Source organism: Coniophora puteana (genome assembly GCF_000271625.1).
Source record: "Coniophora puteana RWD-64-598 SS2 unplaced genomic scaffold CONPUscaffold_7, whole genome shotgun sequence".
Lineage (NCBI taxonomy): Eukaryota > Fungi > Basidiomycota > Agaricomycetes > Boletales > Coniophoraceae > Coniophora > Coniophora puteana.
The window spans coordinates 305,587-320,383 of NW_006913059.1; the positions used below are offsets into that span (position 1 = coordinate 305,587).

The window sequence follows — 14,797 nt, forward strand, 5'->3', positions numbered from 1 at the left end:
AGTGGCATAACTTCGGCCATCTGGCTTCTTTGTTCGTTTGAGTCTCTGGGCATGGTCGAACACTAGGTAGAACTTCTTGCCAACGTATGGATGGACGACTGGCAGAGGCTTGTTCATAAGCCAGACTTGGTTTCACACGATGTAAGGTCTGTCAGAACTTTCTCAGGCGCATTATGAACCATTGTAATCGACTACAATGGAAAATACATAATAATCGATCGTAATGAAAGGCACTTTCCATTACCAAGGGCATTACAATGGCCATAACAATGCAAAAATTCCCATCGTAACCGCTTAGTAAGCGTTGAAAACAGCATTTTAGTCGCTTCACTTCGATGGTGATGCATTACAATGCGCATTATCATCGATTATAATTAAAGGCACTTCCGAACCCATTAGAATGCCCCTTTAGGAAGTTCCGACATTATTCCATGGACCAACTCCGCATGCATCGGAGTTGCAACCATCATACCGCCCATTGCTCCCTGCTTCCTCCCCGCTTTCATGTCCTTCATGCACTCGGAACACTCCCAAAATCCGGACGACGTATCGAGGAAAATTACAGCGCTATTGAACAAATTTAGCGTGGCAAACGACAGGCGCTCCAATGATGATGGCGACTTGACCATGCTGCCAACCTTGCAAATGGTACAATGCAAATTACTCCCATTATCGGCAAAAACATCTGACGTTGATCTTCAGGGGACAAAGGAATTTATATCTGAAGGGCGTATAAGTGCTGCGCTCCTCGAACGGCCCTACCCTCCTTCACCAGTGGATGACCTTTTCTCTTGCTTCTTCATAGCCATATGGACGGTGATATTTCACAGAAACGATCCTTCTGAAGTTCCTATCGGACTCCGGAGGTTCCGCGATAATCTACTGTATGATCGACGCAGCCGGTGGGACGTCATCATTAACGTTGCAACACCTATAGAACTCGACATTGGATATTATACTCCGTTTCTTGTTTCCTGTCAGCCCCTTTTAAACGAGTGGCATGCCAAGCTTTCGATATTCTTTGCGGATTGGATAAAACTACAAAAGAACAATCCTAGGAAAGATTGCCTAGAGGTTCATTTCGGTAACTTGTACGGGAGAGGTATAATCGAATATCTGGAGCTTTTCAACGATATATATGGCCAGGACCAATTCACATAATCCATGCTAACGCTCATCCTGTACTAGTTGTACCACTAGGGATCCAAACTACTTCGACAATGCGTTAACTTCCATCTTGATACTGTTTTCCAAAAATGGATTCGTGTGCGAGACTTTGACGCGAGGTCGTGCGATGGAGGGAAATGATGTCAGTGCATAATGAAGAGAACATGCGGCGTCGGGATTTGAATATTCGCGAGCTCATCCACCATCTTTGCCCGACCTCATTCTCAACTTGAAGGTTTGCGCATCCAATCAGATCCCAATCAGATCCACCACCCCTCATGTTAGTCCACGCACAAATTCAGAAGAAGATGTTTGCGAATGTATCCTTGAATACGTTTGACGGAAGCAAATACGTATGTTCCGTTATTGGCGGTACAAAGCCAGTCTTGCGCCGGCTTGTAAGATGCATTCTACTTCATTCATACCCTCGAGAAGGTCACTGACATCATCTTTTAGGGAACAAAATAATTCATAAACTTGGATCGCTTAGACATTGCTCTTGGTAAAGAACACCACCTTGGGTCCCCAATCGACGACCTATTCTCTTGCTTCTATGTCGCCCTTTGGGCAGCAATCTATCGCAAAAGCGACTCACCTCCAACCCCTCGCGACCTCCAGCAGTATCGCGACGAGTTCATCAGTACCCGATCACGACCAGGTGTTATATTGCGCGTCAAAAGCTGAGTAGGACTAGACGAGGCTGATGCTGGACCGTTCCTTGTTTCTTGTCAGAAATTCATAAGGGAATGGTATGATAGGCTTGATATGCTAGATGCAGACTGGGCAGAACTACAGGTTAGCATGCCTAGCCAAGATAATTTCGAGGATCATTTCTACTCCTTTTCCAAAAGAGCCAATATCGATTATCTGGAGATTCTCAGCAGCTCGGTATAATAAGCGTACCTGAGTTTGTATCACTGTAGATTCATGTTGCTTTAACGCTACTTTGACATGGAAGATTCCCCCATTATTTTGGAATCAATTCTAATCAGTTTTGATTCGAGACCAAACTTCAAGGCCATAATGGCTGGAAACAGAGCAAGTAATATGCACGCTGCAAGTTGTTTAAGGCGGTAAACTCAGGTCACGATAGCGGAGGATCCTGGACGCTTTCACGATCACAATGCTGAGCTCAGATGAATCCGCGATGATATGATTTCCATGCGACGATGGTCAAGTCTGCATGAGGCTATGTGCAAAGGGATCGATGACATGCTGTATGATAATGGACAAATGGGTAAGGAAACCATGGGCATAAACAAAATTCTGTACATGTTGCAAACACGCGTCGAAGGTGGGTTTAAATTCTCACGTAGACATTTATTGTGTTCCGATCAAGGCATTCGTTCCTCAAGGTGACGTCGGAATTTGAAAGCTCGCGTTACCTTCCATCATCTTTTCTTTGATGAATAGTGACATTCTCGCTCCTGCTATAAACTCGCACCTCGCCAGACATACTGATTCCTCATGCACGGCCAATCACAACTTCAGGTTTCCAAGCCAATTTCGGCGAACAATGTCTCCCAACGAATCCTAGCGCTGATAAGTTCGCTTGATATCGGCAAAAACAAAATTCCTATTGGCGATTGTGACTTACCCGTGCGCCCAACATCGCGGTTGGTAAGATGCCCAGTTATATCCACATTGTAGACGTATTTTCTAAAGGCATATCTCAGGGGACGATGGAGTTTATGGGCAGAGGGCTTATCATTTCTGCTTGTGATAATGAGCCATACCTTGAGTCCCCAGCGGACGATCTTTTCTCCTGCTTCTTTGTGGCTCTTTGGGCGGCAATCTATCACAGAGACAATTCAACTGGTATCCCTGCAGGAGTTCTGCGGCTGCGCAAAGACCTCGTAAGAAGTACAGACAGTCGAACAGCCGCTGCCTCCGATGTCACAAGTTATACAAAGCTAAAGGTCGACAGATATGGACTGTTTCTCGTCTCCTATCAGCCCTTTCTAAAGGAGTGGTATGACAAGCTCGATATGCTCAGGGCAAAATGGATGGAATTACTGGATAGTGATCCTAGCAAGGATACTTTGGCGGAGAGCTTTTCCGACTTGTACGAATCCGGCGTGGTCGAGTACCTGGAGCTTTTCATCAAAGTATATGGCTTAGCTTAACCCACGTACGAGTTTCCAGTTATGTCACCAACGACGATGTCTTAGCACAATCATTGCTTTGTAAGATAATCAGATGGTTTACGAGCAGATTAGAATGCGAACCTTAAATGCGAGATGAGACGGTATAAATCAAGCCAGGCGGTCAAGTAAGGTCATGCTAGTGGATGTGTCTCGACACGCTTACATTCCCATCTCCCGGCTCTGATGCATCAGTGACATGCATTTATGATAGTCGCATTTGCATAGGGTTATGTTTGGATTATTTTGGAGAACACGATCCACCGGAGCTAGTGATGAGCGAAAAAGCTGAAGAATCGTTGAGCATCCATCAGGCAGAAATTAATGTAATTCATTGTTTTGGGGAAAGTCACTCTTCAAAATAAAGTCGGAAGTGAATCGCCCCAAATCGACTCTCCCACAGGTCCCGGAGTTTCACGTTCCTGTCCTCAACTCTCGCAGCCAGCCAGACACCTTAACCCGCCATGCATGACTACTCTCAGCTTCTGGAAAACCTTTCGGCGCATTCTGACTGGGAAGGCATGAAAGTGCTGCTACATATGCTTGACATAGACTCCAAAGACGAATGCCCTGTTATCGATGACGACTGGGCCACACAACCAACTTCGCGTTTGGTAAGACAATGCACGGTGATTCCTTTCACAGACAAGGTCTCTGACACGATAATTCAGGGCACAAAAGAATACATGTCTCGAAGCGTCATAGGCGCTGCTCATGATAACCGTGACCATCCCTACCATGCATCCCCAGCCGACGACCTTTTCTCTTGCTTCTTTGTAGCTCTTTGGGCGGCGATTTATCGCAAAGACGGTTCGCTCGAGATTCCTGAAGGAATCGTCGTGTTTCGCGAAGACCTCGCAAGAAGTACGGACAGTCGAACAGCTGTCGCCTCCGATGTCGCGAACCCTGTGAAACTCGAGGTCGACATGTACGGAACGTTCCTTGTCTCCTGTCAACACTTTCTGGAAGAGTGGTACACGAAGCTCTGGAGGCTTTTGGCTGATCGGAGGAACTTATTGGACAATGACCCTAGCGAGAATGGATCGACAGAGCGTCTTTGCAGCTTTTACGAGAGACGCCTTCGGGATATCACTCCGCCAATACTCAAGGCGCGCTTTGTCAAGCAGAGTGTCAAGCAGAGTATTGATAGCGAATCCAAACGCGAGCTTCTCGATGAAGACGACGTAGATATTGCCAGCAAGTTCTCGTGGGTGTCACGGCGCTATTTCAACGCGGAAAAGGATTTGCTCTCCGCATGCAGAGACGACTTCGGGGTCGCAAAACACTACTATTCGGCTATAGTGCACCATAAGGACGGTATACCTGCCACCAATCACTTCTTTCTCCAATCCGTGACCTTTTGGAACGTCTTAGAAGCACGCGAAGATCCCTCTAGAGAGCCTACGCCAGAGTACCGAACCCTAAGGCAGCACGTCTGTGGATTCTGTGGACGCTCTTTGGTACATGCCAAATCGGATCGCGAGCTCTTCATGGCTATTGCACACGCCATGCTAGGTCAGTAAACGTCTATCCCAAATGACGCTTGTAAATCACTCATACAAATTCGGAATAGGGTACTGGAACATGCTTAGGAAGGGTTTTCAGCATCGAGACATCAGCATCGGTAACGTGCTCCTTTCCGAAGATTCTAAAACGAAGAGATCCCTCTCCAAAGCTCTGAATGAGCTGGTGTCGGACCTGAAAGAATCCGACACCCGCAAAGCCAGACTAGAGAAGATCACCACGCTTCTTCAGCCGTTAGATACCGACGACAAGTGCAGGGGATTCGTCATTGATGGCGACTTGGCGGTCCATCTCCAGAAGTACTTTGCTTTCAAGGCGGCTTCGCAGTTGGTAAGATGCGATTTTCGTTGTTTTCGTGGTTACTTTCTGACGCGAATTGTAGGGGACAGCAGAATTCATGTCCGAAGGTCTCATAGATGCTGCTAACGAGAGGGTGCCCTACCTTCAATATCCAGGCGACGACCTTTACTCTTATTTCTTTGTAGCTCTTTGGGCGGCTGTGTATCACAAGCACGATATGGTTGGGACTCCTTCTGGGCTCCGGCTGTATCGCGAGTACCTCACGCAGGGCACGTCCCGATCAAATGTCGCAAGGAACGTCGCACGTCATAGGGAGCTAGAAGTTGACAGATACGGATCATTCCTTGTCTCCTGTCAGCCCTTTCTGAAGGAGTGGTCTGAAAAGCTTGACTTGCTTGACAGCGCATGGATGAAACTACTACAAAGCGACCCCAGCCAAGATAGTCTCGAGGAGCATTTTTGCAGCTTATACGAGAGGGGCTTGGTTGAATACCTGGAGATTTTCATGAAGGTATATGGGTCGGCTTAGTCCATGCAGCTACGTTTCGTCGTGCAGCCAGTGTATAGTCCTACGCGACCTCAATGATACGTTAACGAGATGACTACCCTCTCAAAGCATTTCGATGCTTAGCTCGTAAAGTCGGAATTGACATGTTATGGAAAAGATATGTATAAGTAAGCCAAGAAAGAAATATGAGATACGTAACGCTCGAAGATAGGATGGTCAATGGTCAGGGTCGCCCTGGACAGTAATGATGAACCTTGCTTCGTCCTTCGCGCCCGCTTCCGCCATCGTATCCTCCCTGCTGCACTTGAACGAGTACGCCTCTTCGTCGCCGTCTGCGCGGATGATCATGTGTAGCCGGGCCCTGTCAGTTACACATCGATATATCAGCGTCCGCCAACGTAGCACTCAAGAACACACGTAGAATGAGAGGATACATGGAGGGATGTGACGGGACGGGAATGGAGACAAGGACGCACATAGTAGCATCAAGTCCGAACGACTTGCATACGCCCGCGATGACCTTGCCGACCTTTGTCTGAGCCTTGGCCTTGAATGGTGCGGTCTGATGCGACGGCGGGTGCGTGACGGTAATAACGAGCTTCTTGTTCTCGTCTTCCGGGAACAGCCCCTGGGCCGCTTGAGATTGGGTGAGTTGCTGCGACTGCGACTGAGACTGCGACTGGGGCTGAGAGCGCCGGGAGGACTGGGTTTGCGGCTGGGACTGGGTTTGCGATCGGGAAAGCGGTTCCTCTGTTGTGAGGAAGGAGAGAAGCGGGTCAACGACGGGATCCTCGCATTTGATAACAAGGTATGCGTACCGAAGAGCGCCTCCGCCCCTCGTTTAAGCCCCGTTTTCAATGGACGATCAAGGTGCGTATCGTCGGTGCGAAGGGCGCTGGAGCTTTGAACTCGCTGAGAACCTTCTTGCCTTTCGTGCATGGTTCTTCGAGATTGGCTCTCTTGCTTCGAACGTGACCATTCACCATCCATAGCAGGACTCGATGCGCCAGGCGAAGCCTTTACTGTAGATGAGGCGGGCTCGCTCTTTGGCGGAAGTTCAGTCTGGGAGGTTTTATCGTCGGGTTCCTCATCCATCTCTGTCGGATCGCAGTGAAGAGGTAGGTGTCAGCTTTGCTGACAAAACTCGGCATCGCAATCACGCACCTTCATCCTCCTCATTCAGTACGCGCGACACCGCCTCCTCTTCCATCTCTCCTTCCCTGATAGCCTCAGCGGCGGCCGACTGGGACTCGTCGACTTGAACATGCACCAAGCACATAACACTTCCCACGTGCACCCATACGTCCGGATGTAACATCATCTTCTTTCCCGGACAGATATCGAGATCCATCGCGTAGAAAGAGACCTCTTGTGTGCCTGCGTCTTCGGAGTCGAGATTGAATATCTGGCGCGCGCGTTGTTCGAGGTTCTACTGTCGATGACGAGCTGAGTATATATGGCGACGATGAAAGAGGCAACCTTGGAGAAAGACGTATGGCATATGAGTGATGAGGACCGTACCTCATATGTTTGAGGTTTGGGAATGAGGACATGGCTGTCCTGGTATACGAGACCTAGGACTTTGCGTTCCCCAGTAGTGGCATCTTGGGTGGATACTGTGACGGACATTTTGTTCGCTAGAGTGGGGCCCAGCAGGATTAATGAGTGTCAGAGGAAATCAGCTGTGAAAGAGGCGTTGGTGCTGCGTGCAATGTTTGTGGAAGAAGAGCACGTCTGACGCGTGTCTGCGACAGTCGCGTGATGGTGTGTTGGCAAGGACGCGTCGTGCGTGAGGGAAGCGCGATCGGTCACAGTCGTCACATGTCACTTGTCACTTGTCACATTGCGGACTACTCCTTTTTTTGGACTCAATCGCGGACTGCTCCGAGTCGCCTTCCGTTGCTTCTGCTCCCACAGCGCCCTCCTGAGGGAAGAAAGATGGTACGACCAATGCCTGGACAGCCTCAACGGGAGACGCTCCCGGGAGCGCAATGGTAATGCTCCGAGACGACAAGTCGGTCAAAATTCTCGGCCAACCCATGTACCTCACGCTCTCCAACATCTCCAAGTTCCACCTCGTCCGCAACCATATTTCAGAAGAAAGCACTTTCCGTGCTCCGCACTCGCTCCACTAGACTGATATCCACCCATATCTTTCTGCCCAGTGCGGTCTCAGGACGACGTACATCCGCCCTGCCATTTATGTCTCTCCGCTCTACTGACTATACGATGGCCGCAAATCGTGTGAATACCATTATCAAATGGTCAGGTGTCCGGCAGGTTGGTCGACCACCGGTCTGCACATGCCGCGGTCGGAGGGTACCTTTGGGGTTTTTCATTTCCGCAGCTTCCTACTGATCTTGTTCCACGAACACATGTACAGCGTTCAATGTTTGGACCTTCTGATACTGGTACATTCAAGATATATGACCTCCGTCTCGATTTCATGTGTCCACCCGGATCTCCTCTGAGGTGCGAAAGGCGGCGACCACTTCCACCTGGAGAGTGAGCGCTTCATCTCCCTGCCGGATAAGGTTTCTCGATTCCTTGCCTCCGTAACGGCACTGCCTTTCTCTTCTACTGTACATTTCGGCACCTCGTTGGTTTTGCCCCATCAGACGAATTGGATAACTTTGCATAATCTGTTCCGCCATTACTCGCTGCTAAGCAACGGCTAACCAGTGCTAACGATTGGAAGACCATGAACGCCGAAACGCTCGTTAGCTTGTTCGGAGCCAAATTGTCAACATCTCGAGGATTACGAGAATGGATCTAAGAATGTTCAGGCACTGGGAGTTTACCGCAGACCCGCTGCTTCTAACATCTGATGAGAAAGATGGGGCTTGGAACGCGGCCCTATACATATGAAGGTGCCTGGTGGTGTAGGTGACGGCAAAATATGCTATGCGTAGGTGCGTTCGTCCTTGGTTCTTTTCTCTCTATTGTATACTTCAACATACGTGTCTGACGCGAAATGTACCATTACTTACGAGCCAATAATAACCCTCAGACGGTGGACAAACAAGGATGTGCCTACTATGTCTTGATAGCCGCCGATGCCGAGATATTTTCTGCTCAGCGATACGATCAGCCAGTTATGGGCCGAAGTCGAGGACCGAGATCCAAATACATACGAGCATATGACAAACCTCCGCCACCATCGCAAAGCAATTCCGAATAGCCAAGGGAAACTGCGAATGTCGGAAAGGATCAATACGTACGGCAGCTACGTTGGCCTATGTTGGTCTTATTGATTTTACAGTCGAGTCCAGACTGTCATTCAGTCCAAAGAACGTGCCTTGCGATCGTTCTATATTTGTCTTCGTAACATTGGGGCTAACAAATCCAAAGATCAACTGAGTTGTATCCCAGTACTTGCGCAGTGCTAACGCCGAATGCACCCCTCCAGAAAACAGATATAAGAGAGGCAAAATTCGCCTCGAACTCTTCAACAGCCTTGACTCTTAGTACCCACCAGCTCTCAAGCTTAACCGTCACTCTCTTACCACCACACAATCTTTAATCGTCCGTCAGAATGTTCACCCGTGTCGCTTCCATCATCGCTCTCGCTACCTTCGCCCTCGCTGCCCCTGCTGCTACTACCAACCAGTGCAACACTGGTTCTGCGCAGTGCTGCAACACCGTCGACAGCGTAAGTCATAATTTCCTTTGGCATTGAACGACTCTTCAACCTGAATGGTCGCATTTAGGCCAGTTCTCCCCAAGTTGCCACTGTCCTTGGTCTCCTCGGCATCGTCGTCGGTGATATCACCGGTCAGGTTGGCCTCCAGTGCAGCCCTCTGTCCGTCCTCAGCAGTGGCGGCGGCACCTGCAACCAGGAGCCTGTCTGCTGCACGAACAACAGCTTCGTGAGTTTTATTACGATCAGTCGCGAATTCCGAGACTAATTTCGTTCGCAGAACGGCCTCGTTAACCTCGGCTGCTCGCCCATCAACGTTGGTCTCTAAAAGACCTTTCACCACCCCTAGCTAGTTTGTTGTTGTTGTAGAACTGAGACGGACATTTGATATACTAGGCTTTTGCCCTGCTTGTCTCGCTTGAGTGAACATGGTGAACGTAGTGCGAAACGAGATGCTGAGGTTTTCATGAGCTAAACGAGGCTAGAATAAAGTGAGCTATTCGTATCATTTTCTGGTGGTAAAGGTGGAGCGGAAGCGCTCCAAGGAAGTTCCTTTACATGTGGTGCATTTTCAAGAGAGATGTCTTCTGTTCAAGCCCGCAAATATGGCGCCGTAGATATCGTTTTACAATTTACAAAAATAAATTAGGGCGACCAAACAACCGCACGAACAGGCGCTCCGTCGCCTGCATCTAGTTTCAGGGGTAGCAGGCTGATAGTAGGCGCCTCCAGGTCCAGCGCCTGCTCCAGGTTGCACAAGTTCTCTGCAATAACCCCTCCATTACCCAATATAACGCGGTGAACCTCATCCGGAGCTCGGTCGTTCTGATGCTGATCCGGGCTGAACGTATCGCTCCCAATGACACGTACTCCCCTCGCCACCAGCTTCTCTGCAACCTCGACCTCGACATACGGATGGTTCGCATAGTCCGGTTGGCCCCAATACCGCGACCACCCGGTGCAAAAAATCACAACGACGCCCTCCGTTATCTGCGCCTCCCACCGCTCGAGATCCCCCCAGCTGATCGCGCCGCACGGCTCTTTCCCTCGCACGTCGACGACCACCGCGCGCGCGACGAGCAGCGCGAGATCGAGCTCGGCGACTTTCGCGCCGTGCGGGACGAAGTGGAACGGCGCGTCAATGTGCGTGCCCGTGTGTGTGCCGAGGGAGATCGCGTGTACGTTGGACGGGTCGGGTGGGATGCAGCACGTCTGCACGGCCGAGTAGGTCGGGTGGCCTGGCCACGCGGACATCGGGCCTGTCGTCGAGAGGGTGTGCGTGAGGTCAACGATCATGGTGATGATGAATGTATTCTGTGTGTTTCTGTGTGAGGACGTCGTCGTCGCCGTGAAGCCATCGTGATAAAAGCAGCTCGCAGGACGGAAGGCCGGAGGCAAAAGCGGTTTGACAGCTCTGTGAACTACAAAACGGGCTGAGACGGACCGGAGTTGTGCGCCCGGCGGCAGCCGGACCGCTGTTTCCCGTTGCCTTTTAAGGTAAAAGAGGTATGGTGGGAGATGTGACTCAAGCCTACTGAGCTAGTCAGACGTTCATCAAGTCCTGCGATGAATCTCGCGACACTGTTGAAGCGCTGCATAAGGCTGTCCGCTTTGATGCTACTACTAGTTGCCACTCCTTTGTCTCACCACATACTCCGGGTCTTATTCTTCCGTCACAGCACTTCATCGCCTGCAGCAAGGCACGAGTAAGGCATACGGCATCCACTCAAAACACGGGATACTGTGATGACCTTTCTACGTAGTAGCCGGTATCCAAATAAAGATCAGTGATAAGTCAGCACATTACTTCCACGTCTCTGACAAGTTGACCCCCTGCTTTGCTTCCCCGACAATACAACTTCCCCTTATCACGAATCCCGTCATGGAGCAATCAGTAATTCTCGCCCAGAGTGTCCAGTTAAGGAACGTACGTCCCTTCTAGGTCATCGAGGTGCGTGCAGGGGGTACTCACTAGTTCTCTCTCAACTATGTTCAGTATATGAATGGTAAGACAATGCATACTACCATCACGTTTGCCCTCTCAAAGCTTTTTCAGTCTCTGTCGGTTCCGTATTGGTGCGTGTTGACATGGCGGTGTTTTGTGTGTCAGTCCAACTCGTTCATCCGAAATTTCTCTAGGTGTACAATTATCTTCTCAGCCTGCCGGAGGAGGTATGCTCAACCAAGTTACTGGTCTCTTCCGCAGGATCTTACTGGTCCCTAGATTGATTACCTGTGGACGAGGCGTGGCATGGGTCTTGGGAAGGTCTTATTCATCTTGACACGGTACCTTCCTTTCGTTTCGACGCCCCTGGCGATTGGGCGTACGTATGCGTGTCATTTATTTTTTCAGAGGGCCATGCAGCTAACAGTCGCTGTAGTTCTGCTATTTCCTGGAATCAATGTCGAGGTAAACCTTTGGTTTTCTCCAATATGCGAGATAGACTACTCAATTATCGTACTTGCTTACCAGACATGCCAATCTATCTTCTACGCCTACTCGGGTATGAACGTCTGCATATTGCCTTGACCGCGTGCTGATTCCATATCCAGCGATCGATGTTGCTGTTATTGTGTTATCAGAGTGTAGGGCTGTCACCTTGCGGCTGATGTACACAGAGCTGATCCCGGACGCCAGGTCTCTTTTTCCTGCGCACCTACATCATGTGGAACTGTCGAAGAAGCATCCTTTATATCATATCGGCGTTGGCCTTGGTTCGTGAACAAGCAAATTTTCCTTGATAGCTTCTCTTGACATGAATTTAGCTGGGATTTGTGCCGCTTGCAGCTATATTGGCGGCATTCCTCTCTACAGTAACCAGTGAGTGATTATTCCGTCCTTCTAGAGTGTCAATTTGAGTATTCTGCTCTTCCTCAAGTCGTGGAATCACCCGTCTCAAAACTATCTGGATGTCTCACGGTGAAAGAATCTTATATCCTTCTTTCCGGCACCTTCGTCATTGTGATCGTGACCGAGATAGGTTAGAAGGCGCGCTGTCTCGATAAAGGGCCATTACTCACTCATGCGTAGTAATATCTGCCTTGATCGCGATCCGGGTCACACAGGGTCGGCCACACTTTGGCCTTCTGATGAAGACCATAATACACGGGGGAGCCATCTATTGTTTCTGCGTGACACGTAAGTTATATTTTAGCAAGCTTCCGTCTGCTAGGCTAACTATCTGGTTTTGAAAGTATTCTCGATAGCAAATATGGCCTTGTGTTTGGTTCATGTCCGTACGGTTTCTCTCTCTAGTTTCTTCTTCTTTTGTTTCTAACCAGCTTACTCCTGATGAATAGGGCACCACAGAGATTATCTTTGATATGTGAGCTTCCTTGGTGATGCGACTATGCTGCCTGCTCAATTAATTGCAGTTATCAGGCCAGTTTTCACGCCATTCTTGCCACGCGCTTGCAACTTCACTTGGCTAGCATACATGAGTTGGAGCCTTCGGATACGGGCACAAGGATATCGTCAGTACAATTTGAGAGGCGTGTCATGAACAGACCAGAGAGCCACATCTGCGAGCTGGTAAGTCGAAGGAGATAGTACCGTTCGACCCCGCCATTCGGCGCTATGGGGTCATTACAATTACTGCCTTCGAGTATATGATTCGTTTTATTGGCATAGGGTTTGGGACAACTTACGCTTGGGTGCCATACGTCGCTACCGATACGTAGTCTACATTTATAGAACATTTGTGGCATATGAATGCACAAGTTAACCTACATAGTCCGTCGAAAGCAGTGATTGGTTGCTGATCGGCCTAAGATAAACTTACAAAAGTGCGCACTTGGAATGGTGAAGAACCCGAGGTATTGTGTGGATTGCGCCCATTTGCGCTGCAATAGCGTACTTCACCCGACAGACTTTCTACGAGAGGACGTATAGCTTCCAACTCAAGCTCGCCTACCGGTGGGTCAGAGCATAGCTCTGGGGGAAACACGTAGTCAAGCACAGGTGTGGCAAAAGCTGTATGAACACTTGATCTCACAGCAATATACCTAGTTCCCCCGCATACTAGGCAATGCGTCAAATATCACCTGGTTTCTCCTGTTGCCGTTGCCGTGCACATGCACATACTGACACGAACATTCACGTCTGATCATAATTTCTGCGAGAACGCGGGGAATGCGTAGACGCACAGTGCCTTAGAACCATGATTATTAGATGGAATTCTAGCCTGAATCCTACGTCAATTATACAATCTATCAATATCATATGGCGAAGGAGGAATACCAGTAACAAAAGAAATATTAGAGTAACGAGTGTGTCAAGCGAGGGGTGGCTAAAGGAGTGAGATATGTTGGACAAGATAGAAACCGAGAGTCTGAACTCGACACAAATTGATGAGTAAAATGCCCCAAGACATATAGAAATCGGCGACCTATAGTTGTTTACGGGGCATGCTCTTGCTTTACGTTCACTTATGGCTCTTGCGCCCGCCAAGTTTCTTCTGGCTGCTCTTAGTTTTCTTTGGCGGCGTAACAGGCGGAGTCAAAGCCCAAACATTCATGGAAGATGAAGGAGGCCCAGCCAGCTCCGAGGTTTCCTCTCGCGAACGCTTCTGTGAACGGCGGGCTGCTCCAGCAGCGTTGGCGACAGTATCGAGAGAGGGATACGTCTGACCTTTCCGGCCCCTTTGACCTCGACTCATCGCCGGTCCATGAAGACGAGCACCATCCGAGTCGAAAGGAGGATGATAAGGCTGCACATGCGTTGAATCGTCCCAATACGAAGTCGCGCTGTGGGCTGAGGTCAAGCTCGTGGGCACAAAAGTGCCTTCGTGTGCGCAAGGGTCGCCTGCGGGGTATATGTAGTTGTCTTCGAAGCCCGACTGAGATACACCGTACAGGCGCCGGATCAGGGGATTATTAGGCTCGGCGCCTGAAGCCGGAGCCGGAGCTCTCGAAGACGACCTCGTTGATGAAGGAAACACGGTTTGGGCAGGGGTAGAGAGCCCAGCCATCGTAGTGGCGGCGCAATTGCGAAAGGCGTTGGAATAGAACGAATCTTGATAAGTGGCATCGTTAGAAAATGCGGGCGCATGAGACATGATAGAGCTGCCATAGGACTGGTTGTCTCCAGCGTTGGACGAGTTCGCCGCATCGTAAGCTACCCCCGGAGAAAGGTAGGGTATAAAGATTGCCGGGTATGTGCTTGACGCTAGCTGAGATACAGCTGAGCTTTCGGGAGATTCGTTGACATACTGGTGGATACTTCCTGTACTAGAGCTGTGCGACATGTTAGCTGTGAGTATATGAGTTAGAAACGGCGAGGAGAAGACACAATGGGAGGCAGAGACGATGGTCGCTCCTGCTTTTATCCTCATGTTCGCTCGACAGGGTGTCTAAGCGACCCTGCCGCATTACTACATGGGCGGTCGAAGCGACGTCAAAGCAAATTAACTAGTTCGATGGGAGGGTGAATGGGCTCGCTCCAAGCCAAAGCTCCTACCGATAGATTCGGTTCTCACCCGTCACAACAAATAAAGAAGACGGCAAAAGCGGAAG

At 49.6% G+C, this 14,797-nt stretch overlaps 6 protein-coding genes across 6 annotated transcripts; 3 read left to right on the top strand and 3 right to left on the bottom strand.

The window, feature by feature from the left end:
* Positions 1-3,775: 3,775 nt before the first annotated feature.
* Positions 3,776-5,664, top strand: CONPUDRAFT_154266 (uncharacterized protein; the record flags this gene model as incomplete). The annotated part of the gene is made up of 4 exons (XM_007771030.1): positions 3,776-3,925; positions 3,983-4,826; positions 4,885-5,165; positions 5,218-5,664. The coding sequence occupies 4 exons, from the start codon at positions 3,776-3,778 to the stop codon at positions 5,662-5,664; spliced, it is 1,722 nt and encodes a 573-aa protein (XP_007769220.1).
* A 195-nt stretch (positions 5,665-5,859) lies between these two features.
* CONPUDRAFT_165808 (uncharacterized protein) lies at positions 5,860-7,326 on the bottom strand (the record flags this gene model as incomplete). Its single annotated transcript, XM_007771031.1, has 5 exons — positions 7,165-7,326; positions 6,808-7,072; positions 6,462-6,740; positions 6,120-6,393; positions 5,860-6,004 (listed from the first exon to the last, which is right to left on the bottom strand). The coding sequence occupies exons 1-5, from the start codon at positions 7,270-7,272 to the stop codon at positions 5,860-5,862; spliced, it is 1,071 nt and encodes a 356-aa protein (XP_007769221.1). The 5' UTR covers positions 7,273-7,326.
* A 1,769-nt stretch (positions 7,327-9,095) lies between these two features.
* Positions 9,096-9,929, top strand: CONPUDRAFT_105190 (fungal hydrophobin). The gene is made up of 3 exons (XM_007771032.1): positions 9,096-9,295; positions 9,354-9,512; positions 9,564-9,929. Exons 1-3 carry the CDS (start codon positions 9,179-9,181, stop codon positions 9,609-9,611), a joined length of 324 nt encoding a protein of 107 aa, XP_007769222.1. The 5' UTR covers positions 9,096-9,178; the 3' UTR covers positions 9,612-9,929.
* Positions 9,929-10,579, bottom strand: CONPUDRAFT_56736 (putative cyclase; the record flags this gene model as incomplete). The annotated part of the gene is made up of 1 exon (XM_007770796.1): positions 9,929-10,579. The coding sequence occupies one exon, from the start codon at positions 10,577-10,579 to the stop codon at positions 9,929-9,931; it is 651 nt and encodes a 216-aa protein (XP_007768986.1).
* Positions 10,580-11,139: 560 nt separating this feature from the next.
* CONPUDRAFT_165811 (uncharacterized protein) lies at positions 11,140-13,001 on the top strand. Its single transcript, XM_007771033.1, has 13 exons — positions 11,140-11,210; positions 11,280-11,289; positions 11,340-11,359; positions 11,423-11,455; positions 11,508-11,787; positions 11,837-11,869; positions 11,922-11,998; positions 12,050-12,104; positions 12,163-12,264; positions 12,315-12,422; positions 12,479-12,516; positions 12,584-12,609; positions 12,659-13,001. The coding sequence occupies exons 1-13, from the start codon at positions 11,166-11,168 to the stop codon at positions 12,831-12,833; spliced, it is 1,002 nt and encodes a 333-aa protein (XP_007769223.1). The 5' UTR covers positions 11,140-11,165; the 3' UTR covers positions 12,834-13,001.
* A 706-nt stretch (positions 13,002-13,707) lies between these two features.
* Positions 13,708-14,529, bottom strand: CONPUDRAFT_154271 (uncharacterized protein; the record flags this gene model as incomplete). Its single annotated transcript, XM_007771034.1, has 1 exon — positions 13,708-14,529. The coding sequence occupies one exon, from the start codon at positions 14,527-14,529 to the stop codon at positions 13,708-13,710; it is 822 nt and encodes a 273-aa protein (XP_007769224.1).
* Between the last annotated feature and the right edge of the window lie 268 nt (positions 14,530-14,797).